Below are 21950 nucleotides of genomic sequence, written 5' to 3' on the forward strand. Positions count from 1 at the left end.
TGGGGCTCTGGATTGACCAAGTTGAGCTTTGGCCCTTGGGAGCTCCTTGGTGACTCAGGGGGGACTGAGTTTTGCTCCTGGGAATGCTCAGGAGGACAAGGAGAGGACTCTGGATTGGAGGTGTTGGGATGAGCACACCAGGATTTAATGCAGGAGATGGAAAAGCAGCTCAGGACAGAGCAGGAACTCAGGGCAGCCAGGCCGTGTCTTCCCATCAAATGACAACACACTGGGAGTTTCTCAGATGGCTTTAATGAGGAGCAATATCCAGATATCCAAACTGAGCCTAGTTGGGAGCAACATCCAGATATCCAGACTGGATCCAATCAGGAGCAACATCCAGGTATCCAGACTGGATCCAATCAGGAGCAACATCCAGATCTCCAGAATGGATCCAATCAGGAGCAACATCCAGGTATCCAGACTGGATCCAATCAGAAGCAACATCCAGATCTCCAGACTGGATCCAATCAGGAGAAATATCCAGATATCCAGACTGGATCCAATCAGGAGCAACATCCAGGTATCCAGACTGGATCCAGTCAGGAGAAATATCCAGGTATCCAGACTGGATCCAGTCAGGAGCAACATCCAGGTATCCAGACTGGATCCAGTCAGGAGAAATACCCAGATACAGAAACTGGAATCAGGAGTGGTATCCAGATACACAAACTGGATCTCTAATCAGGAGCAACATCCAGATATCCAAACTGAGCCTAATCAGGAGCAATATCCAGGTATCCAGACTGGATCCAATCAGGAGCAACATCCAGATATCCCAAGGGAGCGTAATTAGGAGAAATATCCAGCTCTAAACCCAGGATCTATTAAGGAGCAATAACCAGATAGAAAAACTGGATCTAACCAGGAGAAATATTCAGATAAACAAACTGAATTTAATCAGGGGAATATCCAGATATCCAAAGTGGATCTAACCAGGAGAAATATCCAGAGACAGAAACTGAATCTAGTCAGGGGAATTGTGCAGATACCCAGACTGGATCTAAGGAGAATGTCCAGATATCCAAAGTGGATCTAATCAGGGAAATATCCAGATATCCAGCCTGGATCTAATCAGTAGAAATATCGAGATACAAACTGAGTCTAATCAGGGAAATATCCAGATAAACAAACTGAATCTAATCAGGGGAATTGTGCAGATATCCAGGCTGGATCTAATGAGAATGTCCAGATATCCAAACTGAGACTAATCAGGGGAAATATCCAGATATCCAAAGTGGATCTAATGAGTAGAAATATTGAGATAAACAAACTGAATCCAATCAGAGAGTTGTGCAGATACCCAGAGTGGATCTAATGACAATACCCAGATATCCAAACCAAATCTAATCAGGGAAATATCCAGATATCCAGCCTGGATCTAATCAGTAGAAATATCGAGATACAAACTGAATCTAATCAGGGGAATTGTGCAGATGTCCAGACTGGATCTAATGACAATATCCAGATATCCAAAGTGATTCTAATCAGAGAAATATCCAGATATCCAGCCTGGATCTAATCAGTAGAAATATCCAGATACAAACTGAATCTAATCAGGGAAATATCCAGATAAACAAACTGAATCCAATCAGAGAGTTGTGCAGATACCCAGACTGGATCTAATGACAATATCCAGATATCCAGCCTGGATCTAATCAGGGAAATATCCAGATACACAAACTGAATCTAATCAGGGGAATTGTGCAGATACCCAGACTGGATCTAATGACAATATCCAGATATCCAAAGTGAATCTAATCAGGGAAATATCCAGCCTGGATCTAATCAGTAGAAATACCCAGATACACAAACTGGATCCAATCAGGAGCAACCTCCAGACACAAGCCCAGAGTCCAACCCAGGTGTCCAAACCGAATCTGTCACCCCAAACTCCCCCTTTTCCCTGGTGCTGCCCTTGGTGTTTGCTGGCCCAGCTGCCTTTCCCCGGGTGCAGTGCCAGGTTTGGCAGGTTCAGGCAGCCCTGGGGCAGCCCAGGCTGGCTCTGTGGTGCTTCCCTGGCTGTGCCCAGGGCTCGAGGCAGAAGGGCATTGCTGCCAGCAGGGCACAGCCACCCGCCAGCAGGAAGGAGCCCACGTAGCTCTGGCTGTGGTCGTGGAGCCACCCTGAGGAGAAAGGCTGCATTAAAGCTCCCTGAAAAAACATCAGTTTGGGGAGGCAAAGATGAGTCTTCTCATGCCAGAATCCCTCTGATATTTTGAAGTTATTTAAACCCTTCCTGGGCTGTGTTTGCAGCCAGGACTAAACGTGTTGGGGTTTCATCCCAGGGCCAACTTGGATCCTTGTGGTGGGGTTTCATTTGGTTGAATTTCATCCCTGATTTTTTTTCCCTCTTGGATCCAATCAGGAGCAACATCCAGATATCCCAAGTGAATGTAATAAGGAGAAATATTCAGATATAAACCCAGGATCTATTAAGGAGCAATATCCAGATAGAAAAACTGGATCTAATGAGGAGAACTATCCAGATACACAAACTGAATCTAATCAGGAGAGTTGTGCAGATACCCAGAGTGGATCTAATGCCAATATCCAGATATCCAAACCAAATCCAATCAGGGAAATATCCAGATATCCAAAGTGAATCTTAATGAGTAGAAATACCCAGATACACCAACTGAATCTAAAGAAATAATCAGGAGAGTTGTGCAGATACCCAGGCTGGATCTAATGAGAATATCCAGATATCCAAACTGAATCCAAACAGGGAACTATCCAGGTATCTGAGCTGGATGTACTCAGGAGCAACATCCAGATATCCCAAGTGAGTGTAATTAGGAGAAATATCCAGATATAAGTCCAGGATCTATTATAAGGAGCAATATCCAGATATTCAAGCTGGATCTTAATTAGTAGAAATATCCAGATACACAAACAGAATCTAAATAAATAATCTGGAGAGTTGTGCAGATACCCAGACTGGATCTAATGACAATACCCAGATATCCAAAGTGGATCTAATCAGGGAAATATCCAGATATCCAGCCTGGATCTTAATGAGTAGAAATATCCAGATACACCAACTGAATCATTTAGATACCCTGAGGAGAAAGGCTGCATTAAAGCTCTGGGCTTTGCTCCCTGAAAAAACATCAGTTTGGGGAGGCAAAGATGAGTCTTCTCATGCCAGAATCCCTCTGATATTTTGAAGTTATTTAAACCCTTCCTGGGCTGTGTTTGCAGCCAGGACTAAACGTGTTGGGGTTTCATCCCAGGGCCAACTTGGATCCTTGTGGTGGGGTTTCATTTGGTTGAATTTCATCCCTGATTTTTTTTTTATCCCCTGGATCCAATCAGGAGCAACATCCAGATATCCCAAGGGAGTGTAATTAGGAGAAATATTCAGATATAAACCCAGGATCTATTAAGGAGCAATATTCAGATAGAAAAACTGGATCTAATGAGGAGAAATATCCAGATACACAAACTGAATCTAATCAGGAGAGTTGTGCAGATACCCAGAGTGGATCTAATGACAATATCCAGATATCCAAAGTGAATCCAAACAGGGAAATATCCAGATATCCAAAGTGGATCTAATGAGTAGAAATATCCAGATAAACAAACTGAATCCAATCAGAGAGTTGTGCAGATACCCAGAGTGGATCTAATGACAGTACCCAGATATCCAAAGTGAATCCAAACAGGGAAATATCCAGATATCCAAAGTGGATCTAATGAGTAGAAATATCCAGATAAACAAACTGAATCCAATCAGAGAGTTGTGCAGATACCCAGAGTGGATCTAATGACAATATCCAGATATCCAAACTGAATCCAAACAGGGAAATATCCAGATATCCAACCTGGATCTTAATGAGTAGAAATATCCAGATACACCAACTGAATCATTAGGATACCCTGAGGAGAAAGGCTGCATTAAAGCTCTGGGCTTTGCTCCCTGAAAAAACATCAGTTTGGGGAGGCAAAGATGAGTCTTCTCATGCCAGAATCCCTCTGATATTTTGAAGTTATTTAAACCCTTCCTGGGCTGTGTTTGCAGCCAGGACTAAACGTGTTGGGGTTTCATCCCAGGGCCAACTTGGATCCTTGTTTCATTTGGGTGAATTTCATCCCTGATTTTTTTTCCCCCTTGGATCTACTCAGGAGCAACATCCAGATATCCCAAGTGAATCCAGTCAGGAGAAATACCCAGATACAGAAACTGGAGTCAGGAGTGGTATCCAGATACACCAACTGCATCCAATCAGGAGCAACATCCAGGGGTCCAAACTGCATCTGATCAGGGGAACTATCCAGATATCTGAGCTGGATGTACTCAGGAGCAACATCCAGATATCCCAAGTGAATGTAATTAGGAGAAATATCCAGATATAAACTCAGAGTCTATTAAGGAGCAATATCCAGATAGAAAAACTGGATCTAATGAGGAGAAATATCCAGATACACAAACTGAATCTAATCAGGGTGTTGTGCAGATACCCAGAGTGGATCTAATGACAATATCCAGATAATCCAAACCAAATCCAATCAGGGAAATATCCAGATATCCAAAGTGAATCTTAATGAGTAGAAATACCCAGATACACCAACTGAATCTAAAGAAATAATCAGGAGAGTTGTGCAGATACCCAGACTGGATCTAATGACAATATCCAGATATCCAAAGTGGATCTAATGAGTAGAAATATCCAGAAATGCAAACTGAATCCAATCAGAGAGCCCTGTGGGAATGCTGAGCCCTCTGGGAATGCTGAGCCTGTGGGAATGCTGAGCCCTCTAGGAATCCTGAGCCCTTTGCTGAGCCTTGTGGGAATGCTGAGCCCTTTGCTGAACCCCTGTGGGAATGCTGAACCCTGTGGGAATGCTGAGCCCTGTGGGAATGCTGAACCCTGTGGGAATGCTGAGCTCTGTGGGAATGCTGAACCCTGTGGGAATGCTGAGCCCTGTGGGAATGCTGAGCCCCTGTGGGAATGCTGAGCCCTCTGGGAATGCTGAGCCCTGTGGGAATGCTGAGCCCTCTGGGAATGCTGAGCCCTGTGGGAATGCTGAGCCCCTGTGGGAATGCTGAGCCCTTTGCTGAACCCCTGTGGGAATGCTGAACCCTGTGGGAATGCTGAGCTCTGTGGGAATGCTGAGCCCTGTGGGAATGCTGAGCCCTGTGGGAATGCTGAGCCCTTTGCTGAGCCCCTGTGGGAATGCTGAGCCCTGTGGGAATGCTGAGCCCTGTGGGAATGCTGAGCCCTCTGGGAATGCTGAGCCCTGTGGGAATGTTGAGCCTCTGTGGGAATGCTGAGCCCTGTGGGAATGTTGAGCCCTCTGGGAATGCTGAGCCCCTGTGGGAATGCTGAGCCCTGTGGGAATGCTGAGCCCTCTGGGAATGCTGAGCCCTGTGCTGAGCCCTGTGGGAATGCTGAGCCCTGTGGGAATGCTGAGCCCTTTGCTGAGCCCCTGTGGGAATGCTGAGCCCTTTGCTGAGCCCCTGTGGGAATGTTGAGCCCTGTGGGAATGCTGAGCCCTGTGGGAATGCTGAGCCCTCTGGGAATGCTGAGCCCCTGTGGGAATGTTGAGCCCTCTGGGAATGCTGAGCCCCTCTGGGAATGCTGAGCCCTGTGCTGAGCCCTGTGGGAATGCTGAGCCCTCTGGGAATGCTGAGCCCTTTGCTGAGCCCCTGTGGGAATGCTGAGCCCTCTGGGAATGCTGAGCCCTGTGGGAATGCTGAGCCCTGTGGGAATGCTGAGCCCTGTGGGAATGCTGAGCCCCTGTGGGAATGCTGAGCCCTGTGGGAATGCTGAGCCCTTTGCTGAGCCCCTGTGGGAATGCTGAGCCCCTGTGGGAATGCTGAGCCCTGTGGGAATGCTGAGCCCCTGTGGGAATGCTGAGCCCTGTGGGAATGCTGAGCCCTGTGGGAATGCTGAGCCCCTGTGGGAATGCTGAGCCCTCTGGGAATGCTGAGCCCTTGTGGGAATGCTGAGCCCTCTGGGAATGCTGAGCCCCTGTGGGAATGCTGAGCCCTCTGGGAATGCTGAGCCCCTGTGGGAATGCTGAGCCCCTGTGGGAATGCTGAGCCCTTTGCTGAGCCCCTGTGGGAATGTTGAGCCCTCTGGGAATGCTGAGCCCTGTGGGAATGCTGAGCCCTGTGGGAATGCTGAGCCCCTGTGGGAATGCTGAGCCCTCTGGGAATGCTGAGCCCTCTGGGAATGCTGAGCCCTCTGGGAATGCTGAGCCCTGTGGGAATGCTGAGCCCTTGTGGGAATGCTGAGCCCTTGTGGGAATGCTGAGCCTGTGGGAATGCTGAGCCTGTGGGAATGCTGAGCCCCTGTGGGAATGCTGAGGCCTTTGCTGAGCCCTGTGGGAATGCTGAGCCCTGTGGGAATGCTGAGCCCTGTGGGAATGCTGAGCCCTGTGCTGAGCCCCTGTGGGAATGCTGAGCCCTGTGGGAATGCTGAGCCCTCTGGGAATGCTGAGCCCTTTGCTGAGCCCCTGTGGGAATGTTGAGCCCTGTGGGAATGCTGAGCCCTGTGGGAATGCTGAGCCCTTTGCTGAGCCCCTGTGGGAATGCTGAGCCCTGTGGGAATGCTGAGCCCCTGCGGGAATGCTGAGCCCTCTGGAAATGCTGAGCCCTCTGGGAATGCTGAGCCCTTGTGGGAATGCTGAGCCCTGTGGGAATGCTGAGCCCTGTGCTGAGCCCTGTGGGAATGCTGAGCCCTCTGGAAATGCTGAGCCCCTGTGGGAATGCTGAGCCCTGTGGGAATGCTGAGCCCTGTGCTGAGCCCTGTGGGAATGCTGAGCCCCTCTGGGAATGCTGAGCCCTGTGGGAATGCTGAGCCCTGTGGGAATGCTGAGCTCTGTGGGAATGCTGAGCCCTGTGGGAATGCTGAGCCTGTGGGAATGCTGAGCCCTCTGGGAATGCTGAGCCCCTGTGGGAATGCTGAGCCCTGTGCTGAGCCCTGTGGGAATGCTGAGCCCTGTGGGAATGCTGAGCCCTTGTGGGAATGCTGAGCCCTGTGGGAATGCTGAGCCCTCTGGGAATGCTGAGCCCTGTGGGAATGCTGAGCCCCTGTGGGAATGCTGAGGCCTTTGCTGAGCCCTGTGGGAATGCTGAGCCCTGTGGGAATGCTGAGCCCTGTGGGAATGCTGAGCCCTGTGCTGAGCCCCTGTGGGAATGCTGAGCCCTGTGGGAATGCTGAGCCCTCTGGGAATGCTGAGCCCTTTGCTGAGCCCCTGTGGGAATGTTGAGCCCTGTGGGAATGCTGAGCCCTCTGGGAATGCTGAGCCCCTGTGGGAATGCTGAGCCCTCTGGGAATGCTGAGCCCCTGTGGGAATGCTGAGCCCTGTGGGAATGCTGAGCCCTGTGGGAATGCTGAGCCCTTTGCTGAGCCCCTGTGGGAATGCTGAGCCCTGTGGGAATGCTGAGCCCCTGTGGGAATGCTGAGCCCTGTGGGAATGCTGAGCCCCTGTGGGAATGCTGAACCCTTGTGGGAATGCTGAGCCCCTGTGGGAATGCTGAGCCCTGTGGGAATGCTGAGCCCTTTGCTGAGCCCCTGTGGGAATGCTGAGCCCCTGTGGGAATGCTGAGCTCTGTGGGAATGCTGAGCCCTGTGGGAATGCTGAGCTCTGTGGGAATGCTGAGCCCCTGTGGGAATGCTGAGCCCTGTGGGAATGCTGAGCCCTGTGGGAATGCTGAGCCCTCTGGGAATGCTGAGCCCTGTGGGAATGCTGAGCCCTGTGGGAATGCTGAGCCCTGTGGGAATGCTGAGCCCCTGTGGGAATGCTGAGCCCTGTGGGAATGCTGAGCCCCTGTGGGAATGCTGAGCCCTGTGGGAATGCTGAGCCCTGTGCTGAGCCCTGTGGGAATGCTGAGCCCCTCTGGGAATGCTGAGCCCTCTGGGAATGCTGAGCCCCTCTGGGAATGCTGAGCTCTGTGGGAATGCTGAGCCCCTCTGGGAATGCTGAGCCCCTCTGGGAATGCTGAGCCCTCTGGGAATGCTGAGCCCCTGTGGGAATGCTGAGCTCTGTGGGAATGCTGAGCCCCTGTGGGAATGCTGAGCCCTCTGGGAATGCTGGGCCCCTGTGGGAATGCTGAGCCCTGTGGGAATGCTGAGCCCTGTGGGAATGCTGAGCCTTTCCCTCCCCTCTGGTCCCTCCAGGCCAAACTCCGGGTTAGTTCTGACACTGCTGGGGGGAAAATCCTTGGGAATGTGGCTGTGGTTAAACTGGTCACATTTTCCAGCTGTTCCAGGGGGCATTTTCCAAGCTGGATGTGTGTGGTGGGTATTTATTATATTATGGTATAATGCTAATGAGATATATTGTACATAATGTTCAATACTACAGATGGAATATAGAATAATGTGGAATAATATGGAATATTTAATAGATATAATATGGAATATTATTGACTATTTAATAGGTATAATATGGACTATTATAGAATATTGAATAGATATAGAATAATATAGAATATTTAATAGGTATAATATGGACTATTATAGAATATTTAATAGGTATAGAATAATATAGAATATTTAATAGGTGTAATATGGAATATTTCATAGGTATAATATGGAATAACATAGAATATTTCATAGGTATAATATGGAATAATATAGAATATTTAATAGGTGTAATATGGAATATTTCATAGGTATAATATGGAATAATATAGAATATTTAATAGGTGTAATATGGAATATTTCATAGGTATAATATGGAATAATATAGAATATTTAATAGGTATAATATGGACTATTATAGAATATTTAATAGATATAATATAGAATAATATAGAATATTTAATAGGTATAATATGGAATAATATAGAATATTTAATAGGTGTAATATGGATTATTTAATAGGTGTAATATGGAATAATATGGAATATTTAATAGGTATAATATGGAATATTTCATAGGTATAATATAGAATAATATAGAATATTTAATAGGTATAATATGGAATATTTCATAGGTATAATATAGAATATTTAATAGGTATAATATAGAGTAATATAGAATATTTAATAGGTATAATATGCAATGCCTAATATATAATGTTTGTTATATTTTCTGTATATTCTGTATTATATTATGATGTATGTATCACATAGAATGATGTATATCATACATAATATTTAATATTATAGATGGAATGCAGAATATGGAATAAGGTGGATAATACATAATATTTAATACTTATATTATGCAATGTATAATGTGTAGTCTATATATTCGATATTTTATATATTCTATGTAGAATATATAGAATATGTAGAATATATTCTATGTAGAATCTATTCTATAGAGTCTATTGTATAGACTCTATATATTCTATATATTATATATATATTTTATCTATATATATCTATATATTCTATATATCTATATTCTATATAGATGTATTCTATATATTCTATATTCTATATCGAATATCTATTCTATATAGAATTCCATACAGAATATATATTCTATATTGAATATATATTATATATAAAATGTATATATTCTATATGGAATACATATTATATTTATTATATTATATGCTGTATATAAATACAGGAAATGATATCATATGTCATATCATAGAATAGAATAAATATATAATATATGTTATATATAGAATAATAATATGTGTTATATATAGAATAATAATAGTATATATTGTATATATATAATATATGGAATATGTATTATACTATATTATATATTATATTATATTATATATTGTATTATATTATATTATATTATATTATATTATACTATATTTATATTTATTATATCATCTTCTGTTTTTATATAGAGCATATAATATAATTTAATAAACATATATACAATATAGAATATATACATTATACATATAATATATTCTATGTAATAGAATAGAATAAATATATAATATGTCTTATATATAGCATAATGATATGTGTTATATATAGAATAATAATAGTATATATTCTATATATATAATATATGGAATATGTATTATATTACATTATATTATATTATATTATATTATATTATATTATATTATATTATATCATCTGTTTTAATATACAGCATATAATAAATATAATATATATTCAGTATAGTATATATACATTATATATACATATTCTATAGAGAATATTATTATATGTAATAGAATAGAATAGAATAACTATATTCTATATTATATATAGAATAATACTATGTATTATATATAGAATAATAGTATATATTCTATATATATAATATATAGAATATATATAATCTATAGAATGTATATTATATTGTATATATTATATTATATTATGTTATGTTATATTATATTATATTATATTATATTATATTATATTATATTATATTATATCATCTGTTTTTATATAGAGCATATAATATAATAAATATAATATATATTCAATATAGAATATATACATTATACATAAATATTCTATATAGAATATTATTTTATGTAATAGAATAGAATAAATATAATATATTATATATAGAATAATAATATGTATTATATATAGAATAATAATAGTATATATTCTATATATATAATATATAGATATATATAATATCGAATATATAGAATATATATAGAATATATAGAATGTATATAGAATGTATAGAATGTATATAGAATATATAGAATGTATATTATATTATATTTATTATATTATATTACATTATATTATATATATTATATTATATTATATTATATTATATTATATTATATTATATTATATTATATTATATTATATTATATTATATTATATTATATTACATTACATCCCATCCCATTTAATTCTGTATTTACCTGCCAGAGGGGGCCCTCCCATGGCTGCCATCCCTGCAAAGAAGGCAGCAAAGCCCAGGTAGCTGTGCAGCTTTTCCACTCCCACCAGATCCACCTGTTTGTGAAGCAAAACGGACAATCAGTGCTGGATTTCCTGGGAATGCAGAACCAGAAGGGATTCACTGATAATTTTGTAAGCACAAGGGATTCATTGTTTGATTGTCCTTAGGAGTGTCCTCTCCAGCTGCAGCTTTGGAAGGACTTTGCTCTGCAGGTCTGGTCAGGCCTGGAATCCTCTCACCTCCTGAGGGTGTGGTGGAGGCTCCTGGGGTGGGAGGGCCTTTGGTGCCTTCCAGGGGATAAGACTTTGGGGGGAAAAGTGTTTTAAACTCTCAATTCCTTCCCAGACAGAAATGCCAGATTGTAACGATGCCTCCCTGTGTGGATCATGGAATCCTGGAATGGCTTGGCTTGGCAGGGACCTTAAAACTCATCTAATTCCACCCCCTGCCATGGGCAGGGGCACCTTCCACTGTCCCAGGTTGTTCCAGTCTGGCCTTGGACACTTTCAGGGATGGGCCAGCCACCCCAGCCATCCCAGCCCCTCCATCCCAGCCCCTCCATCCCAGCCCCTCCATCCCAGCCCCTCCATCCCAGCCACTCCATCCCAGCCATCCCAGCCCCTCCATCCCAGCCATCCCAGCCCCTCCATCCTAGCCATCCCAGCCCCTCCAATCCAGCTCCTCCATCCCAGCTCCTCCATCCCAGCCCCTCCATCCCAGCCCCTCCATCCCAGCCATCCCAGCCCCTCTATCCCAGCCACTACATCCCAGCCATCCCAGCCCCTCCATCCCAGCCCCTCCAATCCAGCTCCTCCATCCCAGCCCCTCCATCCCAGCCCCTCCATCCCAGCCCCTCCATCCCAGCCCCTCCATCCCAGCCCCTCCATCCCAGCTCCTTCATCCCAGCCCCTCCATCCCAGCTCCTCCATCCCAGCCCCTCCATCCCAGCCATCCCAGCCCCTCCATCCCAGCCATCCCAGCCCCTCCATCCCAGCCATCCCAGCCCCTCCATCCCAGCCCCTCCATCCCAGCCCCTCCATCCCAGCCCCTCCATCCCAGCTCCTCCATCCCAGCCCCTCCATCCCAGCCCCTCCATCCCAGCTCCTCCATCCCAGCCCCTCCATCCCAGCCATCCCAGCCCCTCCATCCCAGCCATCCCAGCCCCTCCATCCCAGCCCCTCCATCCCAGCCCTTCCATCCCAGCCATCCCAGCCCCTCCATCCCAGCCCCTCCATCCCAGCCCCTCCATCCCAGCCCCTCCATCCCAGCCCTTCGATCCCAGCCCTTCAATCCCAGCCCCTCCATCCCAGCCCCTCCATCCCAGCCCCTCCATCCCAGCCCTTCCATCCCAGCCATCCCAGCCCCTCCATCCCAGCCCCTCCATCCCAGCCCTTCCATCCCAGCCATCCCAGCCCCTCCATCCCAGCCCCTCCATCCCAGCCCTTCGATCCCAGCCCCTCCATCCCAGCCCTTCGATCCCAGCCCTTCAATCCCAGCCCCTCCATCCCAGCCCCTCCATCCCAGCCCCTCCATCCCAGCCCTTCCATCCCAGCCATCCCAGCCCCTCCATCCCAGCCCCTCCATCCCAGCCCTTCCATCCCAGCCATCCCAGCCCCTCCATCCCAGCCCCTCCATCCCAGCCCTTCGATCCCAGCCCCTCCATCCCAGCCCCTCCATCCCAGCCCTTCCATCCCAGCCATCCCAGCCCCTCCATCCCAGCCATCCCAGCCCCTCCATCCCAGCCCTTCGATCCCAGCCCTTCAATCCCAGCCCCTCCATCCCAGCCCCTCCATCCCAGCCCTTCGATCCCAGCCCTTCAATCCCAGCCCCTCCATCCCAGCCCCTCCATCCCAGCCCCTCCCCACCCTCTCAGGAATTCCTTCCCAATCTCCCCCCTCTCCCTGCCCTCTGGCAGTGGAAGCCATTCCCTGTGTCCTGTCCCTCTATCCCTTGTCCCAATTCCCTCTCCAGCTCTCCTGGAGCTTCTTCAGGCCCTGGAAGGTCTCCCTGGAACCTTCTCTTCCTTAGGCTGAACATTCCCAACTCTCCCAGTCTCCAAGTCAAAGGTTCTCCAGCCCTTGGAGCATCTTGGTGGCCTCTCTGGCTTCACTCCAGCAGGATCCTGCCATGACTGATCCCTGTGTGTGTTCCAGGTAATTCTGGGGTTGGAAGCAGATCAAGCCCCACCCTCTCTGTTGGTGTTTGACAACGACCCCAAGACTCACCAGCACCGGCAGCACCAGAGCCATGAAGCCTCCACAGAAGATGGAAAAGGCCACTGTGTAGGTGAGGAGCAGCGGGAATGTTGTGGCCAGAGGTGCCAGGAGGTTGGTGATTCCACACAGGATCAGGTAAGTCACATGGAAATGGTACTTCTTGGTCCAGTTGTGGTCAGCCACCCACCCTGAGAGCAGCTGGCTCAGCATCTCCGTGATGCCTGAGGGGACAGGAGTCACCACAACCTCAGCAGGAACTTCCTTTGGGTTTTTTTTTTTTTTCCCTGGTTTTCCCTGTATCCCATCCCAGTTCCACCCACTGGGAACAGTTACAGGAAGGTGTTTTAAGGCTTTTTGTGAAACCCATGTTTGGTTTTGCTTTTTTTTTTTTTTTTTTTTTGCCTTTCTCTGCTATCCTTAATTCTGTCAAATTTCCATTAAGGGCTCTGCTCTCAGCAGAAATCTCTGGAAAAACAGGGAAGATAAACTTGCTGTCTGATCCCTTTTCCGAGGTGCAGAAAAAGCAGAATATTAAGAAGAAATATGTGCATGAGATTTTCATTTCTCTGAAGGAGCCCCACATTTTTTTAAAGGCTCAGCAAACTTTTAATACTTCTTTTTTTCTTAAATTTCCTTGATAACATTTTTATAAACCAAAAAGCAGAGGAGAGCTCACTGTCACCTTATATCCTGCACCTCTGTGTCCTTCCTACTCTTAATTCCTGGGAATTCCTCAGTTCTTTGACAGCTCATCATTGCTAAACATCCCCCAGCTCTGGAGAATTCAAATGTATTTTTCTATAATAAAGGTTTAATTATTCCTAAGGTTGGAGCTGCTTTCTTAACCCAGTGTGTTAATCCCAGTTTTTAATCAGGTGTTGGTTTTTGGGGGAGTTTAGATTGGGGTTTTTCCCCCCTTCTCTTGAAGGGGAATGTGCCAAATCCAAAGTTAAGATGGATTTTTTTTCCCACAATATTGAATTTTTCCTCTCCTGAGTCAAACTGGAGAAGCTCTTTGGATTCTGAAGTGATTTTTGTGGGTTTAAGCAGAGCAGGGATGGTGGTGGGAAGGCTCCAGGAGGACAGAGAGTAACTTTTACTGGAAAATTTGGTGTCCTGGGAGCAGGGAGGGTGAGGAATCATCCACCTTGGGTTGGGAGAACCACCCACCACGTGAGAGCAACTTCTGCATGTGCAGAAGGTGCCTCTGGACATCCAGAGGGATCAGGGCTGGGAGCTCAACCTCTGCCAGCAGGGTTCCTTCTAGGACATATCTGAGACTATTTCTTGGCCAGGTTTCAGTTGGTTTTTTATCCTAAAATGGGTTTAAAAGGTTTGGTTTTGCCTTACCAGCCACTGAGATGAGGTAGGAACCATCCATGCTGCTCATTCCCAGAGTCCTGGCTCTGGCCACCAGGTGGAAGTAGGGCACGAAATAGGCCAAGTGGCTGAACAAAAAAGACCATGTGAAGATGAAGAAAAGTGGATCCTTCAGTGGGGACAGGTCCAGGAGAGGCTGAGAAGTTTCTTTGTTGGTCACTGGAAGGGGTTTGTTGCTTCTTTTGGCCTCAGTGGCTGTTTCTGGTGAGCAGCTGCCCAGTGTGGGTTTCTCCAAGGCAGGTGGATCTGTTGGGTCAGAGGCATCTTTGCCATGGGACATCAGGAGTCTCTCCTGTGCACTCTGAAAGTCTAATTCCCTGTGAGAGGATCCATCTAAACATCCAGCAAGAGTTTCTGGATCCTTCTGTGCCACTGAAGACCCACAGTCCTGGTTTTTGGCAGAGCAGTGTCGGGTGCTGATGGGTCTCAGCAACAGGTTGGAAGGCACCAGGTGCAAGGAGATGCCTCCAAAAATCAGCAGAGTTCCTGAGGGAACACAACAGCTGTTTTATTCTTGGAGTGAGAGAGAGGAGCAGCAGGAAATGAGATTTTAGAACAGGGTGTTTGCATTGAACATGGAGAAAGCTCTGCCATAAGGAGGGGAGGGATTTTTTCCCTCCTGTGAAGGAGATAACCAAACAGGAAGTTTTATTCCTGTTTTTTCTGGCTGGAATGTTTTATTCCTGTTTTTCTGGCTGGAAGCCAGTCCTGTTTAACATCTTTATTGATGGTTTAGATGAGGGGATTGAGTCCATCAGCAGCAAATTTGGTGATGACACCAAGTTGGGAGGGAGTGTCGAGCTGCTGGAAGGCAGGAGGGATCTGGAGAAGGACCTGGACAGGCAGGAGGGCTCTGCAGAGGGATCTGGACAGGATGGAGGGATCTGAAGAAGGACCTGGACAGGCAGGAGGGATCTGGAGAAGGACCTGGACAGGCAGGAGGGATCTGGAGAAGGACCTGGACAGGCAGGAGGGATCTGGAGAAGGACCTGGACAGGCAGGAGGGATCTGGAGAAGGACCTGGACAGGCAGGAGGGATCTGGAAAAGGACCTGGACAGACTGGAGGGCTCTGCAGAGGGATCTGGACAGGATGGAGAGGTCTGGAGAGGGTCCTGGTCAGGCTGGAGGGGTCTGGAGAAGGACCTGAACAGGCAGGAGGGATCTGGAGAGGGATCTGGAGAGACTTGAGAGATGGGCTGATTGCAATGGGATGAAGTTCAACAAGGCCAAGTGCAGGTCCTGCCCTTTGGCCACCCCAAGGCCTGCAGCGCTCCAGGCTGGGCACAGAGTGGCTGGAGAGCAGCCAGGCAGAGGGACCTGGGGGGACTGAGGGACAGGAAGCTCAACAGGAGCCACCAGTGTGCCCAGGTGGCCAAGAAGGCCAAGGGGATCCTGGCCTGGATCCAAACTAGCGTGGCCAGCAGGCCCAGGGCAGTGACCCTTCCCCTGGACTCTGCCTTGGGGAGGCCACACCTTGAGTGTTGTGTTCAGTTCTGGGCCCCTCAGTTGAGGCAAGAGATTGAGGGGCTGGAGCGGGGCCAGAGAAGAGCAACGAGGCTGGAGAAGGGACTGGATGTGGCACTGAGTGTCCTCTGAAACACCTCCAGGGACAGAGAATCCACCATGTCTTGATCCAACCCCACTGTGATCACCAGCCCAGGGCACTCAGTGCCAGAGTGATCCCAGTGGGGTTGGATCAAGGGTTGGACTTGATGATCTCAGAGGTCTCTTCCAACCCAAGTGAGAAGAGAAGAGCAACAAGGCTGGAGAAGGGACTGGAGCACAAGTGCTGTGGGGAGAGGCTGAGGGAGCTGGGGGTGTTCAGCCTGGAGAAGAGGAGGCTCAGAGGTGACCTCAGCACTGTCTGGAACTGCCTGAAGGGAAGTTCTGGCCAGGTGGGGGTTGGTCTCTTCTCCCAGGCACTCAGCAATAGGACAAGGGGGCACGATGGGCTCAAGCTCTGCCAGGGGAAATTGAAGTTGGAGATCAGGTAGAAATTCTTTGCAGAGAGAGTGCTCAGGGATTGGAATGGGCTGCCCAGAGAGGGGGTGGATTCCCCATCCCTGGAGGTTTTTCAGCTGAGCTTGGCCGTGGCACTGAGTGCCATGATCTGGTAAAGGGACTGGAGTTGGACCAAGGGTTGGACTTGGTGATCTGGGAGGTCTTTTCCAGCCCAATCCATTCTGTGATTCTCTGTGATTCTAAGCCCCTTTTGCTGTGATGGACACAACAAATCCAGAGCTGCCTCTGGGGTGTGGGAGCTTGTTTTGTTCCTCCTCATTGATGGACCTTTAAGATGGCCTAAAACCACAGTAAAGAGGAGGGATTTTCAGTTTAGATTTCTGAGGTCTCTGTTCTGACTCTGATTTTAATGAGTGATAAACTGTTTAATCATTAAGATGTCCCCAAACCATCCTGGGAGAGGCAGAGATGTTGAATTTTAACCTTTACAAAAAGCCTCTTCCCCTGCCCAGATCCCCCCAAATGCCCCCTGAGTGCTGATACATTTGGGTGAGCAGGAGATCACTGACCTTGCCAGCCATAGAGGTCGAGGAGGAGCTGGGTGAGGGGTGCCATGAGGAAGGTGAGCCCCATCCCAGAGCGTGCCAGGGCGTTGGCAAAGCCCAGCCTTGCCCTGCAGTGCTTGGCTGTCATCACTGCTGCTGCCTGGTACAGGCAGGAAAAGCCCAGCCCTGGGGGAAGATCAAAATAAACACATCCATACCCCAAAAAGTCTCCTGAGCTCTTGGAATTCTAAGCTGTGCCCTGTCAGGTCTTTGGGATGGAGCATTTCTAGGATGGAAGGGGGATTTCTGCTGGTGGAGAGTAAGATTGTGTGAGTTGTGGTGAATATTGTGGGGGTTTGGAGGCTCTGCCCTTTTAGTGAGAGCTTTTAAAAGGCCAGGATTTGGTGGAGCCAGGAAAAAATCAGGATCAATTGGGACCAGTGTGTTGAAACTTGTTTTATTCTGCTGAGAATGAGGTTTTGAGGGTTCACCCAATGTCTCCTAGAAAGGAGATGGAGATGCTTTGCCACCCAAGGGTTACAGAATCACAGAATATCCTGAGTTGGAAGGACCCACAGGGATCATCAAATCCAAGTCCTGGCCCTGCCCTGGACACCCCCCAACAATCCCACCCTGTGCCCCAGAGGTTCATCCAAACCCTCCTGGAGCTCTGGCAGCCTTGGGGCTGTGCCCACTGCCCTGGGGAGCCTGGTCAGTGCCCACCACCCTCTGTGGGAAGGACCTTTCCCTGAGATCCAACCCAGAACTGCCCTGGGGAGCCTGGTCAGTGCCCACCACCCTCTGGGGGAAGGACCTTTCCCTGAGACCCAACCTGACCCTGCCCTGGGGAGCCTGGTCAGTGCCCACCACCCTCTGGGGGAAGAACCTTTCCCTGAGATCCAACCTAACCCTGCTCTGGGGAGCCTGGTCAGTGCCCACCACCCTCTGGGGGAAGAACCTTTCCCTGAGATCCAACCCAGAACTGCCCTGGCACAACTCCAGGCCACCACAAAATCCCAGAATCTGCTGAGCTGGAAGGGATCATGGAGTCCAACCCTCAGCCCTGTTCAGGACCATCCCCAAGAGTCCCACCCTGTGCCCCAGAGGATCATCCATCACTCCTGGAGCTCTGGCAGCCTTGGGGCTGTGCCCACTGCCCTGGGGAGCCTGGTCAGTGCCCACCACCCTCTGTGGGAAGGACCTTTCCCTGAGATCCAACCTAACCCTGCCCTGAGGAGCCTGGTCAGTGCCCACCACCCTCTGGGAGAAGAACCTTTCCCTGAGATCCAACCCAGAACTGCCCTGGGGAGCCTGGTCAGTGCCCACCACCCTCTGGGGGAAGGACCTTTTGCTGATACCCAACCCAACCCTGCCCTGACACAACTCCAGCCATTCCCTGGGTGCTGTCCCTGGTCCCAGAGCAGGGATCTGAGCTGCTGCTCCCAAGAAGCTGCAAACCCCAATGAGTCTCCCCTCAGTCTCCTCCTCTCCCGCTGCCCAATCCCGGTGCCCTCGTCTTCCCCTCCAGACCCTTCCCAAGGTTAAGGAGCCGATTCCCTCCCGGTGCCCTGGAGAATGCCCGTGTGCCAGCGCTGCTCACCCAGGAGGAGGCCCATGGAGAGGCAGAGGAAGGGCACACTGGTGGCCTGGGTGCTGAGCAGGCAGCCCCCTGCCAGCAGTGCAGCCCCCAGCAGGGACGTGGGGCGCTCCCCCAGGCGCCGGCACAGCACGGCCACCAACGGCGCTGCCAGGAGAGAGGGCACAGTCAGGCTCAGGGGGCAGGAGCTGCTTCCCAGGGCTTGGGGTTGGGAATTGGGTTCATTGGATCCCTGGGAATTGGGTTCATTGGATCCCTGGGAATTGGGTTCATTGGTCCCTGGGAATTGGGTTCATTGAATCCCTGGGAATTGGGTTCACTGAATCCCTCGGGAGTGGATTCATTGAATCCCTGGAAATTGGGTTCATTGGATCCCTGGGAATTGGGTTCATTGGATCCCTGGGAGTGGGTTCATTGAATTCCCAGGAATTGCGTTCATTGAATCCCTGGGAATTGGGATCATTGAATCCCTGGGAATTGGGTTCATTGGATCCCTGGGAATTGGGTTCATTGGATCTCTGGGAATTGGGTTCACTGAATCCCTCGGGAGTGGATTCATTGGATCCCTGGGAATTGGGTTCATTGAATCCTTGGGAGTGGGTTCATTGGATCCCTGGGAATTGGGTTCATTGGATCCCTGGGAATTGGGTTCATTGGATCCCTGGGAATTGGGTTCATTGGATCTCTGGGAATTGGGTTCATTGGATCCCTGGGAATTGGGTTCATTGGATCCCTGGGAATTGGGTTCATTGAATCCCTCGGGAGTGGATTCATTGGTCCCTGGGAATTGGGTTCATTGAATCCCTGGGAATTGGGTTCATTGGATCTCTGGGGAGTGGGTTCATTGGATCCCTGGGGAGTGGGTTCATTGAATCCCTGGGAATTGGGTTCATTGAATCCCTGGGAATTGGGTTCATTGGATCCCTGGGAATTGGGTTCATTGGATCCCTGGGAATTGGGTTCATTGGATCTCTGGGAATTGGGTTCATTGGATCCCTGGGAATTAGGTTCATTGGATCCCTGGGAATTGGGTTCATTGAATCCCTGGGAATTGGGTTCATTGAATCCCTGGGAATTGGGTTCATTGGATCCCTGGGGAGTGGGTTCATTGGATCCCTGGGAATTGGGTTCATTGGGTCCCTGGGAGTGGATTCGTTGAATCCCTGGGGAGTGGGTTCATTGGATCCCTGGGAATTGGGTTCATTGGATCCCTCAGGAGTGGGTTCATTGGATCCCTGGGAATTGGGTTCATTGAATCCCTCAGGAGTGGGTTCATTGGATCCCTGGGAATTGGGTTCATTGGATCCCTGGGAATTGGGTTCATTGGATCCCTCAGGAGTGGGTTCATTGGATCCCTGGGAATTGGGTTCATTGAATCCCTCAGGAGTGGATTCATTGGATCCCTGGGAATTGGGTTCATTGAATCCCTCAGGAGTGGGTTCATTGGATCCCTGGGAATTGGGTTCATTGGATCCCTGGGAATTGGGTTCATTGAATCCCTGGGAGTGGATTCATTGGATCCCTGGGAATTGGGATCATTGAATCCCTGGGATTTGGGTTCATTGGATCCCTGGGAATTGGGTTCATTGGATCCCTGGGAATTGGGTTCATTCAATCCCTGGGAATTGGGTTCATTGAATCCCTGGGAATTGGGTTCATTGGTCCCTGGGAATTGGGTTCATTGGATCCCTGGGGAGTGGATTCATTGAATCCCTGGGATTTGGGTTCATTGAATCCCTGGGAATTGGGTTCATTGAATCCCTCAGGAGTGGGTTCATTGGATCCCTGGGAATTGGGTTCATTGGATCCCTCAGGAGTGGGTTCATTGGATCCCTGGGAATTGGGTTCATTGAATCCCTCAGGAGTGGATTCATTGGATCCCTGGGAATTGGGTTCATTGAATCCCTCAGGAGTGGGTTCATTGGATCCCTGGGAATTGGGTTCATTGGATCCCTGGGAATTGGGTTCATTGAATCCCTGGGAGTGGATTCATTGGATCCCTGGGAATTGGGATCATTGAATCCCTGGGATTTGGGTTCATTGGATCCCTGGGAATTGGGTTCATTGGATCCCTGGGAATTGGGTTCATTCAATCCCTGGGAATTGGGTTCATTGAATCCCTGGGAATTGGGTTCATTGGTCCCTGGGAATTGGGTTCATTCAATCCCTGGGGAGGGAGTTCATTGGATCCCTGGGAATTGGGTTCTTTGAATCCCTGGGAATTGGGTTCATTGAATCCCTGGGAATTGGGTTCATTGGATCTCTGGGGAGTGGGTTCATTGAATCCCTGGGAATTGGGTTCTTTGAATCCCTGGGAATTGGATTCTTTGAATCCCTGGGAATTGGGTTCATTGGATCTCTGGGGAGTGGATTCATTGAATCCCTGGGGAGGGGGTTCATTGAATCCCTGGGAATTGGGTTCATTGGATCCTTGGGAGTGGATTCATTGGTCCCTGGGAATTGGGTTCATTGGATCCCTGGGAATTGGGTTCATTGGATCTCTGGGGAGTGGGTTCATTGGATCCCTGGGAATTGGGTTCATTGGATCCCTGGGGAGTGGATTCATTGAATCCCTGGGATTTGGGTTCATTGAATCCCTGGGAATTGGGTTCATTGAATCCATGTGCAGCCTTGGGAGGGAGGGCAAGGAATTTGGGATGGGTTAATTATCAGGAGAGAGCACAGACTCTGCTGTGCCCAGGGAGCTCAGGGGAAGGAGGCAAAGCCCAAACTTTCTGATGTCCTGACTGGCTTCCTGAACCATCCCCTGCCCAGGAGCCCAGAGTTGTTCCAGAGCTGGTGACAGAATTGGTGTCTGCTCTGGATCTGTACAATGAACCTACAGTTGAGTGTCAGAGAATCCCAGACTGGCTTGGGTTGGAAAGAGCCTTAAAGGTCACCCAGTTCCACCCCCTGCCATGGGCAGGGGCACCTTCCACTAGCCCAGGTTGCTCCAAGACCTGTCCAGCCTGGCCTGGGACAATTCCAGGGATGGGGCAGCCCCAGCTTCTCTGGGAACTCCATCCCAGTCCCTCCCACCCTCCCAGGGAAGAATTCCTTCCCAGGATCCATCTAAATGACACACAACCCCATCTTTGGACCACCTTCCTGCTAAGACACGTGTGGGTACCAGCCTTGTCCAGCTTGGAGCAGTTTGGGATGGGAATGGGATCATCCTCAGTGCTTTTAAAGCAGGTGGCCCCGAGGTTAAGGTGCCATCCCAAACCTTGGCAGTGCCAACTCACCTCCCAGGAAGCGCAGGGAGGACATGATGGAGCCAATCCAACTGACCTGCTCAGAGGAGCCCCCCACCTCCTCCTGGAATGCCACGAAGAAAATCCCAAAGGTCTTGAGCATCCCCATCACAAGGACATTGACCTGGATCAGGAATGGATGCAGGTGAGGAGCCACAGGGGATCAGGAGGG

General features: G+C 48.4%; 1 protein-coding gene across 3 annotated transcripts in view; it reads right to left on the reverse strand.

The window, feature by feature from the left end:
* Window positions 1-235: 235 nt before the first annotated feature.
* Window positions 236-21950, reverse strand: part of SLC16A4 (solute carrier family 16 member 4) — a 23555-nt gene continuing 1840 nt past the window's right edge. For all 3 annotated transcript variants that reach the window (XM_071578631.1, XM_071578630.1, XM_071578629.1), the window contains 7 exons: window positions 21770-21902; window positions 18528-18671; window positions 16952-17113; window positions 14390-14905; window positions 13049-13260; window positions 10783-10876; window positions 236-2126 (listed from right to left, as the gene is read on the reverse strand). In XM_071578631.1, coding sequence (XP_071434732.1) covers window positions 1975-2126; window positions 10783-10876; window positions 13049-13260; window positions 14390-14905; window positions 16952-17113; window positions 18528-18671; window positions 21770-21902 — 1413 coding nt within the window. In that variant the 3' untranslated portion in view covers window positions 236-1974. The remainder of the gene's footprint in view (window positions 2127-10782; window positions 10877-13048; window positions 13261-14389; window positions 14906-16951; window positions 17114-18527; window positions 18672-21769; window positions 21903-21950) is intronic.

This window comes from Pithys albifrons, chromosome 28 (assembly GCF_047495875.1).
Source record: "Pithys albifrons albifrons isolate INPA30051 chromosome 28, PitAlb_v1, whole genome shotgun sequence".
Lineage (NCBI taxonomy): Eukaryota > Metazoa > Chordata > Aves > Passeriformes > Thamnophilidae > Pithys > Pithys albifrons.